Here is an 11,456-nt window from a genome sequence, read left to right as displayed (position 1 = left end):
AAGGTAGAAAGCAACAACCTTTGGCTCATAAAAAAATGGAAATTTAAAGTCCTGAATAACAGAAGTTAAATCAGTTTCATTCATGCAGAACTGTGTATATAGGGTTATCAATGTCCACATATCCCAGTCCCAGAGAAACACCAATTCTTGTTAACCTGCACAGAATTATAATACTTTGAGCTCTAAATTACTCAGCCGACTTTGTAGGACAGAATTCTATTGTTTTTCCTCATTCTCTCTGTTCCACAATTACAACTTAAATTCCGAGATCCTTCATCAGGAGATTCAACTATTTGGTCTTTTCAGGGTTAGAAAAGCTGTGGTCATGCACTAACTATACATCATCCAAAACTTCCTTCCTATTCGCTGGCAAGACTTCCTTACAAGTCAAATATTTGGAAATAGCATTTCCAATGTTAGCTCATTTGTGCCTTACATATGTTTTTCAAATATTAACTACCTATAATGTGCCAGGCACCCTGTTAGATGCTAGAATTACAGGAGAAGAAAATCAAAACATGTCAACAGTAAAAACATTTTTGTTTTCTTTCAAAAGGCTTGCTGCCTATGAGGCAGCTAGAAAAGGAATTATTATTCACACATTACAGGTGAAGGAGCTAAGTGACCAAGAATTAAATGCACTTATCTAAAGGTCCCACATTAAGGATAGAGCGAGGGAGTCAATAATCGTCCCTCGTTTCAGGCTCAGGGCACTTTTCAGATTTCTTCAAAGGAAAATCCAGACTACTTAGTATCTTCACCACTCAATTTACCAGGAGCAAAAAGGAAAGCGTCTTGAATCCCTCTGTAATGTTCACGCACTCTTAAAAGTGGAACAGGTGTTCCCCGGGTGCTCAAGAAAACCAACGCATTGAGTGGGAGTTAAAGATCCTGAGCAGCGGTTGTAACCATACCAATTAATCTGTGGAAACCGCAGCACTCAGCCAAGTCGATGCTGTTTCAATTGGGTGTCACAGGTGACTCATCAAAAATGGCTTGCTTTCTGGCCTCCTGATATTTTTCTTAGGGGTGAGGTGTCAGGTTTCCTTCCCATTTTTGGACAACAGCTCTCTCGTCCATTTCCAAATTTTTCTGGTTTCACAGCCCTCACGTGGACCCCCGCTTTCATACCGGAAGCTAGTCATTGGCAGGAGGTTTAGGAAACGAAGAACGAGGTGGGGGAAAAAAAAAAAAAAAAAAAAGAACCGGGGGCCTGGAGAGAGGCCTAAAATGGGGAAATTTGCACTTCAAGAGCTTTCCCTACCCCAGCCTCTCAGAATGACAGTTCTCCTCAGCCAGAAGACTACCTCTTCCGGCAGGCGCTGCGCGCCCCACAGACACAGGCTGGCGGGCTCCCTGCTCTCCACCTCCACCCAAAACAGCCAATAGAAATTCCGAGCTTGGGCCTCCGCCCTACACGGACCACGCGGGAGCGGGGGCAATAAAACTACATTTCCCGACGTGCCGGTGCGCTCCTCGTGACCAATAGACCCCCTGATTTCGGAGCCTAGGGGCGGAGCCGGATGCATAGGCCACCCCATTGGCTAGGGACGGCTTAGAAGAGCCGGAACCCGGGAGAGAGAGAAGCGAAATGACATTTCCTCTTTAAATAGCTGGAGCCCGGGCCGCGTCTAGAAATGGCCGCGTCGGCAGGTGGGTCGTGTGGTGGCTAGGGAGGTGTGCAGGGGAGGTGGGCCGGGGGCCAAGTTCGGGCTGCGAGCTTAGGCGGCGGCGATGAGGACTGGGAGAGAAGGATGGAGAGGTGGACAGAGATGAGGAGAGGGAGGATGAATGGCGTGGAGGGAGGTGGGCGGTCCGGCCGGACAGGGATGGGGAGGCCGGGTACCCGCCGCCGCTCCGACCTGTTCGCAAGGCGGTTGAGGAGGCAGTGGCGGCCGCCATCCATCGAGCTTCCCTCGTGAGGCTCCTGCCCTCCGCTTTCAGCTGGGACGTTCTGGCTGTCGGCGGAATCGCCGCAGACACCTCGCCTGTTCTGCCTGCGCGGTCTGTCGGCGAGCACGGGGCTTCGGGCTCGCCGGGCTCCGGGAGAAGCAGGCTGGTCTTTGAACTTGCATCTCACCTCGCTCTTTCCCATATCCTATCTCGCGTTCTCACTGAGGGAGTCTGTATACATATGTGTATTTTTGTAGCGGGGAGAAAGCAAGCCAACCAAACAAACAACCCCCAGCCCCATCCCACAGACAACAACAAAACCAAACAAACACAAAAACAAAAAATAAAACCCGCGACGCCGAAACTGGCCCCGAACTTCTTGTGGTTGTACGATTTTTCTCCTCCTAGATTTAAGTAAGTCTTCCCCAACACCGAATGGAATACCATCTTCAGACACAGCCAGCGATGCCATGGACCCCTTCCATGCTTGCAGTATTCTTAAGCAACTCAAAACAATGTACGATGAAGGACAGCTGACAGACATTGTAGTGGAAGTGGATCACGGGAAAACATTTTCCTGTCATAGAAACGTTCTTGCTGCAATCAGCCCTTACTTCAGGTATGATGTTGGTGGAAACCTCTATTGATGTCTGCACCGAGTCCCCTTTCTCCTTCAGTACTGCCCACTTCATTTTTATATTGAGATGCAACAATAAATGAAACTAACGTATTTGTTTCCTGAGAATAAATAACAGGCCCTATTTTATTAAGCCCCCTTAAAAAAAAAAACTGACATTCTTCTAGAATTCAGATGACTGGTTTTAAGTCAGTAAATATGGTTTTGTTTGTGTGTTTCAGAAAAATCTAAAATTGCACTGCTCAATATGGCAGCCACTAGCCACATGTGGCTAAACTTCCCTTATCTAAAATTAAACAAAATGAAAAAAAAAATCAGTTCCTCAGGTACACTAACCACATTTAAAGTGCTCAGTAGCCACATGTAGCTAGTGGTTGCCCCACTGTATAGCCCTGAAACAGAACCTTTTCATCACTGAAAGTTTTATTGGACAGTGCTGATCTGGAATTTGTTCCAGAAATTTATCCAGGATTTCTTTACTGCATGTTAACTCTTTTAGAATTTAAAAATTAATAGCCTTTTCTTTTAAAAACAAATTGCCCACTTAATGGACTGTTTTAATCCCATGATAACAGCAGTGAAATAAAAATCAATGAAATACAGTTTGTGTGTGTGTTAGGCCCCACACTAATGACTATTTTTAAGATTTCCAGAAGTATTTTAGAGGTCAGTTTTCATTTTCCTTTATATTCATCTTTATATATTATAAAACTTTGAAAAGTAAAATTTCAAGAATTGGGTCTAAAAAATAATGTCATACTCTAAGAAAAGATCAGTGATAAAGGCAATTTCCTGTTCAGGTTTAACTTTTTTTTTGTTTGAAGTGCTCACTTTAAGCCTTTTTGTTTTCAAAAATGGTGCATAATTTTCTCAACCACACAGTAAATATATTTTTTCCTTTTGAAGGTGCTTACCTTTATAGGGCATATGGCAGTGTAATGTTCCAGACAGTAGTTTCTGGTTCCTCTTTCTCAGAATACTGGGTTAAATATAGTCACTTCAGTTTGATGTTTGTGATGTAACCATTTAGATTTGCATTGGATAGGCCATTGGACTATTAAGTATTAACCATAACAAGGGTGTGACCTGGAAAGAAAAAAGAAGAAACTGGTATACACAAAAGGTATGAAGTTTGGCCTCTAATGAAAATTGCTGGTGAGATTCAGTTATCTAGGCTATCCATTAGATATGGTTAGGTCATTTATGTGTTTATATATGCTACAGTTATGCTTATCAAGCTCTAGGCAAAGCTCATTTTACCTATGTCACTTGATATAATCTTTATAATCCTATCTCTACACTCTTGTCATTCCCCTTTTACAGTGAAAAAACAGGCTCAAAGAGGTTAAGTGAACTGCCTAAATCATCTAACTAGTAAGTGGCAGAGGCTGGATTTGAGTCCAGAGCCAGGCTTCTTAGTCACTGTATAACTTTTAAGGAACAAGAGTGGGTCCTCTTTAAATTTTAATTTACAGAAGTGTTAATTGTATATTAGATTTAAATAGTAAAAATAAAAAAATCGAAACTTTAAAGTGAAAATATTTATATCTCAGTGTAATTTTATTTTCTGGCTTATATCATTTAAATATCATATTTGCTTACAATTAGTTTTGAGGACCTGACAAATCTCTTGGAACGAAGTATATATTTTCTTGCTTTCCAAGAAGTTAAGGAAATGCTTGGAAGGCTTTCTAAGCATAAGATAGGCGAAGTCAAATGAAGGTATTTGGCTAGAAGACTCAAGGATTAGGTTCTTCTCACTTGACTAGAGCTTTTTGTACAGAAGTTTCTCGGGCACCAGTGTTGCACCTTATGTGAGATATAAAAAGTCATACTTAATATTTGCAAATCTTGCATCACTGATGGAAAAAATAGAATAGCTTGCAATCTGCCATGGCTGTTTCCTGATCCCAGAGACTTGTCAGAAATAAAATGTGTATGATTATTAGAAACATATTGCTCAGGATTTTGTGTGAGGAAGTACTCCCACTTTAATTAGAGGTTACATAAAGAAAATGATAGAACAGAGGGGAACTTGCATGTTATACTGCTGTGTGTGAGGCCAGCTTATTCAAGTCAGTAGAGCAGCTCCCTTGATAAAGGGTAACGTGGTAATGTTCTCCTCTGGGATTTAATCTTTGCATAATGAAGGGCTTTCTTTTTCTTTTTATTTGGGACCTATATAACTGAGTTTTTCAGTACCTGAATTGAAAAACCAGCTCATACATTGGAACATTTAGTTTTCAGTCATTTAAGGAAAAAAAAAAAAGTGTGCAGGATATTAAACTTAAATTTTGCATAATAGAAGTAAAATTAAGACTCAAAGGATAGTTAACCCAGGTAATAAGCTGGGTCCAGGTACTCCAATATTACATATTGCATTTTTAAATTAATTTCATGTTTTTGATAAAGGTGTTAAAAGTGATCTGAAAATCTTCCCACTCTTTTTTCATAACATCACACTTAATATAGGATCTGAATAATCAAGTTTATCACCAGTGTTAGGTCAATATCGTCAACAGACATCTATTAAGCATTCTAGGGCATACCATCCTTTTCTCAAGAGGATTTTAAAAGAGCTTTTGACCTTTTTATAAGTTTAAGAACTTAAACTTATAAAAGTTCTATAAATTTTAAGAACTTCTTAGAAAGAAACATCAAAGGAGGGAGAAGAAAGGCAAATGATGTTTATAAATGACTAGCACTTTAAATAAAAAGCTAGGCTTTTGATGTCTTAATGGTTTGGCCAAGGAAGTACCGTGCTGTGCTGTGCTTAGTCGCTCATTCTGACTCTGTCCATGGGGATTCTACAGCAAGAATACAGGAGTGGGTTGCCATGCCCTCCTCCAGGGGATCTTCCCAACCCAGGGATCAAACCCAGGTTCTCCCGCATTGCAGGTGGATTCTTTACCAGCTGGGAAGCCCAAGAATACTGGAGTGGGTAACCTATCTCTTCTCCAGGGCATCTTCCCCACCCAGGAATCAAACTGGGGTCTCCTGCATTGCAGGTGGATTCTTTACCATCTGAACTACCAGGGAAGCCCTGAAAGTGCCATAAAAGCACATTAAAAAAGAAAAGGAAAGGAAAGATTGGTCTCAAAGACAAGAACCTGGAATTTTTTGAAAACCAACAAAATCAGATTGCAACAAATCCGTTAATTCTTAAGTTCTCTTCAGAAGTAGTCATTTTATTAATATTAACCCTATCCAGATCTTTATTTATGGGCTCCTGTCAGTGTTAAACAATCCCTCTGTGATGCAGGAGACAGGGCTTCAATCCCTGGGTTGGGAAGATCTCCCAGAGAAGAAAATGGCAACCTACTCCAGTATTCCTGCCTGGGAAATCCCAGGACAAAGGAGGCTGGAGGGCTACAGTCCCTGGGGCCACAAAGAGTCAGGCACAACTGAGCATCAATGAGGCTAACATTTTTATTTATAAATAGATAAAACTATGGTAACTCTGAGAAAATCAAGTATATTTCTTGATTTTCTCAAGCAAAAGTTTTCAAAATATCCAAGGATAACTGATGAATTGATGTGCTTTATATTCTTTATAATGATTAAGGAAGCATTCAAAGGATAAATATTTTAAAAAGGAGTAGGAAGAAAATAAGAACTTCTGAAGAACATCTTATTTTTCTAAGCTAAAATTTTTAAAGATACATTTTGGGCACAGGTTGTCTTGTAAATTTCCACTGGGTCATAAGAAGTTTTATTAGACAGTTTCTATATGCTAATGTGTCACACTGATACCCCATAGGTATTTGTAAACTTTCTGACTTACCTGGTGATTGAAGATCTTAAGTCCCCTAAAGCAACTTGATCAGAAGCCTGGATAGGGCTCCAAGGAAAATAAGGTGTCCTGGAATATGCCTTGCCACTTTTTGATTTGATTTAGTTAGGTATACTCTGCTTTTCTCAGAGTTGGCACATAGTGGACTGACTGGCCCTGAGAATAGGGTTTCTTTGAGATTAGCCAGATTAAATCCTGCTGCTAGATGATCAACTTTTATCCCTTTCCTGATATTCAGGATATCAGGAAACACATTAGGAAATGTTTTTCAGTTTCCAAAAGTGATCCTTGTGATAACTCTTTACAAGCTTGCGACAGTAATTTTTATTTGTAGTGCAGATAAATTCACCACTCTTTCCTTCCTAGATCCATGTTCACTAGCGGCCTTACAGAAAGCACTCAAAAAGAAGTTCGAATTGTTGGTGTTGAAGCCGAGTCGATGGATTTAGTGTTGAACTATGCCTATACCTCCAGAGTTGTTCTGACAGAGGCCAATGTTCAAGCCTTGTTCACTGCAGCTAGCATCTTCCAGATTCCCTCCATCCAAGACCAGTGTGCCAAGTACATGATCAGTCATTTGGACCCACAAAATTCTATCGGGGTCTTCATCTTTGCTGATCATTACGGTCATCAGGAACTTGGAGATCGATCTAAAGAATACATTCGTAAAAAGTTCTTGTGTGTCACCAAAGAACAGGAGTTTCTTCAGCTGACAAAAGACCAACTGATAAGTATCCTAGACAGTGATGATTTAAATGTAGACCGGGAAGAGCATGTTTATGAGAGTATTGTAAGGTGGTTTGAACATGAACAGAATGAAAGAGAAGTGCACCTTCCAGAAATTTTTGCCAAATGCATACGTTTTCCTCTGATGGAAGACACCTTTATAGAGAAAATTCCACCTCAGTTTGCACAGGCTATCGCCAAAAGCTGTGTGGAAAAGGGACCAGCCAGTCCCAATGGCTGTACACAGAGACTTGGAATGACTGCATCGGAAATGATCATATGTTTCGACGCAGCCCACAAACACTCAGGAAAGAAGCAAACAGTGCCTTGTCTAGATATATTCACAGGAAGAGTGTTCAAACTATGCAAACCACCAAATGATCTGAGAGAAGTTGGAATCCTTGTATCACCAGATAATGATATTTACATTGCAGGAGGGTACAGGCCAAGCAGCAGTGAGGTATCCATTGACCATAAGGCCGAAAATGATTTCTGGATGTATGACCATTCCACCAATAGGTGGCTTTCCAAACCGTCCTTGCTTCGAGCCAGAATAGGCTGCAAACTGGTGTACTGCTGTGGTAAAATGTATGCAATCGGAGGGCGTGTCTACGAAGGTGATGGGAGAAACTCACTAAAATCTGTGGAGTGCTATGACAGCAGAGAGAACCGCTGGACTACTGTTTGCGCCATGCCTGTTGCAATGGAGTTCCATAATGCCGTGGAATACAAAGAGAAGATCTATGTTTTACAGGGTAGGTGCCCAAGTGGTTAAAGTATTTATTGGAGTAGTCTGTTCTTTAAGGGACTAGTGAAGAAAATAAAATTTTCAATCAAAAAAGGCAGGTACTTTCAAGTCCCTAAAATGATCATGTAAGTTTTTTTATGTTCTTACTGTCTTTTGACATCGTGTGACATAGTATTTTTGAAAACGTTTTTCCCCATAAGTAATAGTTCAGCATTTGAGAAAAACTATTTCTGTTCCATTTTTAAGACTTTAAACAAGGAATCAAGTTTGATATATAACTTTTTGCAGTTAAATGATATATAATCAAGGGACGCTAGTAAGTATTCTTCTTATGGAACTTACTGGATTAGTTTAAAAGAGAAAAAAAGAACAAAGGCTGAAATGCAGTTGTACTATTCAGTTGCCAAAGAATTTTGTATGAAGTCTTATGATGGCAAAGGTTATGAAACTCACTTACAAAGAGTTTGAAATCACACTGTTAAGATTTTAATTTCACTGCAGTTAATGTTGTCATCCATAATACAGTGTTTTCAGTTTTTTTTCACTGACAAATTTTGAGGTGTCATCTTTTTAACATTATAAGATGAGAGGGATGGTAATATACTTAGCTTAAAAATTTTTGTTTAAACAATTGAAAACTGGTACCTTGGTAAAGATACCAGAAAGAGGAACTGAGTAGCAGTAAATAAGATACTTGATCCAAGGTTCTGATTTGTGCTAATATTTTCCTTGTGTTTGGTTTCTTATTTTAGTTGCTTGAATATTGAATACAGTATTGACAATACCAACATCCTTCTTCTTTTGCATTTCTTAACTGCTTATAGATAAATGCTTTCCTTCACTACTATAAAAAAGAATATGGAAAGGGGTGCAAGTTCTGTGTAGATATATATGATTTTTTAGTTTTTTTCCCCACTGTAAGTTTTTTTTTTAATGTTCTTTGCTGTAATCCTTTATTTGACTTATAATTTCTTAGAAATGCCTAAACCCATTTGTTTAAACTTCAGTGTAAAGTTAATTCTCCAGAGAGAGTAAGGAATACTTTCTCGTGCCTCATTTTAGTTGAACGGAAGCCTGGGATGATGTAGGTTTGTTGGTCTTGCCAAAAAATGGAGTATCTGAATGGATGTAAAAATCTATAAAGAATGGTTAGATAGGGCTTCCTAGGTGGCTCAGGTGGTAAAGAATCTGCCTGCAGTCCTGGAGAGCCAGGTTCAATCCCTGGGTTGGGAAGATCCCCTGGAGAAGGGAATGGCTACCCACTCCAGTATTCTTGCCTGGAGAATTCCATGACCTGAGGAGCCTGGTGGGCTATAGTCCATGGGGTTGCAAAGAGGTGGACACACTCAGGGAGTAACACTTTGACTTACATGGTTGGATAGGTTATATCATTCCATATGATGAAGCTCTCTCTTCATAGATTTTTGGTTTTACTGGCTAAGGAGTTATTTTTTAGTAGAGATAGAATTAATTAGAAGAATCCCAAATGGAATATAAAGGTTGTGTATTAATTTAAATACTAAAGCAAAGTAACAGTGAATTAACAGAATTTCAGGGTTGGAATGAACATTATTTAATCAGATTGTATTTTATATAAGACAAATCTGAGGCACTGAGGGTTTTAATTGCCCATTACTGGTTTTAGTTTATTAAAGTCATCTTTTGGTTTAAAAATCAACTTTTAAAATGTATTATCTTTCCTTCTTATAAGAAATTTGTAGCTAAGTACTACAGGGTAAAGAAGTGTTCATTCCTGTCTTCTTTATTATGAATCCTGTTACATTTTGGTCAAAAAGCATAGGGAATATGCAGGCAAAAGCTGAGAGTTTAACAAACTGTTTTATGAAAACCAGGATTTTTTCAGCATTACTTTTATTAGGTAGGCAGTTATATTTATCGATAGGAGTTAACCTAGTTCAAAACAGTTTTCAAGGGGAAGCTCAATTTAGAAGTAGGTACTTCTGATCTAAACAAAGCCTCTTTATATAAATAAACTTGACGTGACTAGTCAGAAGATCATGCCCTACTGTCAGTGGCTACTGGAGTACCATTTAATCTGATCATAAAGGGTTCAGATTTTCATATCAAAGATTTTATTTGATTCTTTCAAATCAAAGATTTTAATGTTATAATTAGCCAAGCTCTTGTAAATCTTCACTAGCTTAATTCTTTTCGACATTTTTACATCGGCAGTGTGACTCAGCACACCTTTTCATTGTCAAAACAGAATGGAAACGGCCTCATAGTCAATTCCCTAAATGATGTGCGTGTTTTCTATCAGCTTAAGGCCATATTTTCTCCTCTTGATATTTGCCTTTGCCTTATAGCAACACTAAAGTAAACACATTAGTGGCCCATAGAAATCTGAACAATTCTATGTACTACCTTATAGTTAAATAACTAGCACATAAATTTATAGTGGCTTATTCACGATTGAACCTATATTCATATTTTGATCTTACTGGCTAACCATTAGTAATAATACTTTTTATAAGAGCTGGCTTAAAATCAATTTTCTGAAACACCCAAATATTTGGATGGAGTAAATGAAACCAAGCTCTTAACCCTTGTACTGCCATCAAGCCAAAGTAACTTCTCACACTTACCAGTTTGAATGCCCCAAATCAGGTTGATTCTAATATTATGTTACGTTGTGCCATGGGATGTAGATGTTTTAAGCTATCTTATATTTAAATCTTCATATTCTTGTTTTCTTTTCTCTCTCTTTTTTTTTCCCCTTTCTCTTTTTTAGGAGAGTTTTTCCTCTTCTATGAGCCTCAGAAAGACTACTGGGGTTTCTTAACCCCCATGACTGTGCCTAGAATCCAGGGCTTAGCAGCTGTATACAAGAACTCTATCTACTACATAGCTGGAACCTGTGGAAATCATCAGCGGATGTTTACTGTAGAAGCCTATGATATTGAGCTCAATAAGTGGACTCGTAAGAAGGACTTTCCATGTGATGAGTCCATAAACCCATACCTTAAACTGGTACTTTTCCAGAATAAGCTCCATTTATTTGTTCGAGCTACTCAAGTGACCGTTGAAGAACATGTCTTCAGAACCAGCAGAAAAAATTCCCTTTACCAGTATGATGATATCACTGACCAATGGATGAAAGTGTATGAGACCCCAGATCGCCTCTGGGACCTTGGCCGGCATTTTGAATGTGCTGTTGCTAAACTGTATCCTCAGTGTCTTCAGAAAGTACTTTAATGAATGGCAGGCCTTAGTGAGCTCACCGGCATCTTGTGCTGGAGGAAACAGTCTTTCAGTGATAAGAAGAAGTGCTGTCAGTATTTAAGAAAGCTGAAGAGAGTTTACACGTGGAGATGGGTGCTGTTTAAGATGAGTGTAGGGAGGGATTTCTTTTCATCCATGTGATGTTTTCATTTCAGTAAGCAAAAGGTAACGAAGTGCAATTATCAGCATTTTTTTTTTCTGGTATAAAAATAATCACATCATTCTAGAATTGCGTGATGAATAGTCACTGAGATACCAGACGAATTGACAACTATGCACTCTTAGAAGAGCAGTTAGGGTACTATGGATTAGAGACATCCAAAATAGTTTGATGTGACTTTTTATTTTAAATACGGGTAAAAATTTGAGGCAATATCACTAGGACTTTAGCTGTGACCTCTCTGCTACAGAGACGC

General features: G+C 39.1%; 1 protein-coding gene across 1 annotated transcript; it reads left to right on the top strand.

The window, feature by feature from the left end:
• Positions 1–1,635: 1,635 nt before the first annotated feature.
• On the top strand, positions 1,636–11,013 carry KBTBD8 (kelch repeat and BTB domain containing 8). Its single transcript, XM_068983015.1, has 4 exons — positions 1,636–1,653; positions 2,302–2,512; positions 6,690–7,804; positions 10,550–11,013. The coding sequence occupies exons 1-4, from the start codon at positions 1,638–1,640 to the stop codon at positions 11,011–11,013; spliced, it is 1,806 nt and encodes a 601-aa protein (XP_068839116.1). The 5' UTR covers positions 1,636–1,637.
• The last annotated feature ends 443 nt before the right edge of the window (positions 11,014–11,456 follow it).

The sequence above is a fragment of the Capricornis sumatraensis genome, chromosome 10 (assembly GCF_032405125.1).
Source record: "Capricornis sumatraensis isolate serow.1 chromosome 10, serow.2, whole genome shotgun sequence".
NCBI classification, from domain to species: domain Eukaryota; kingdom Metazoa; phylum Chordata; class Mammalia; order Artiodactyla; family Bovidae; genus Capricornis; species Capricornis sumatraensis.
Note: the sequence above shows the minus strand (reverse complement) of the source record. Positions and strands in the feature narration are given on the sequence as shown.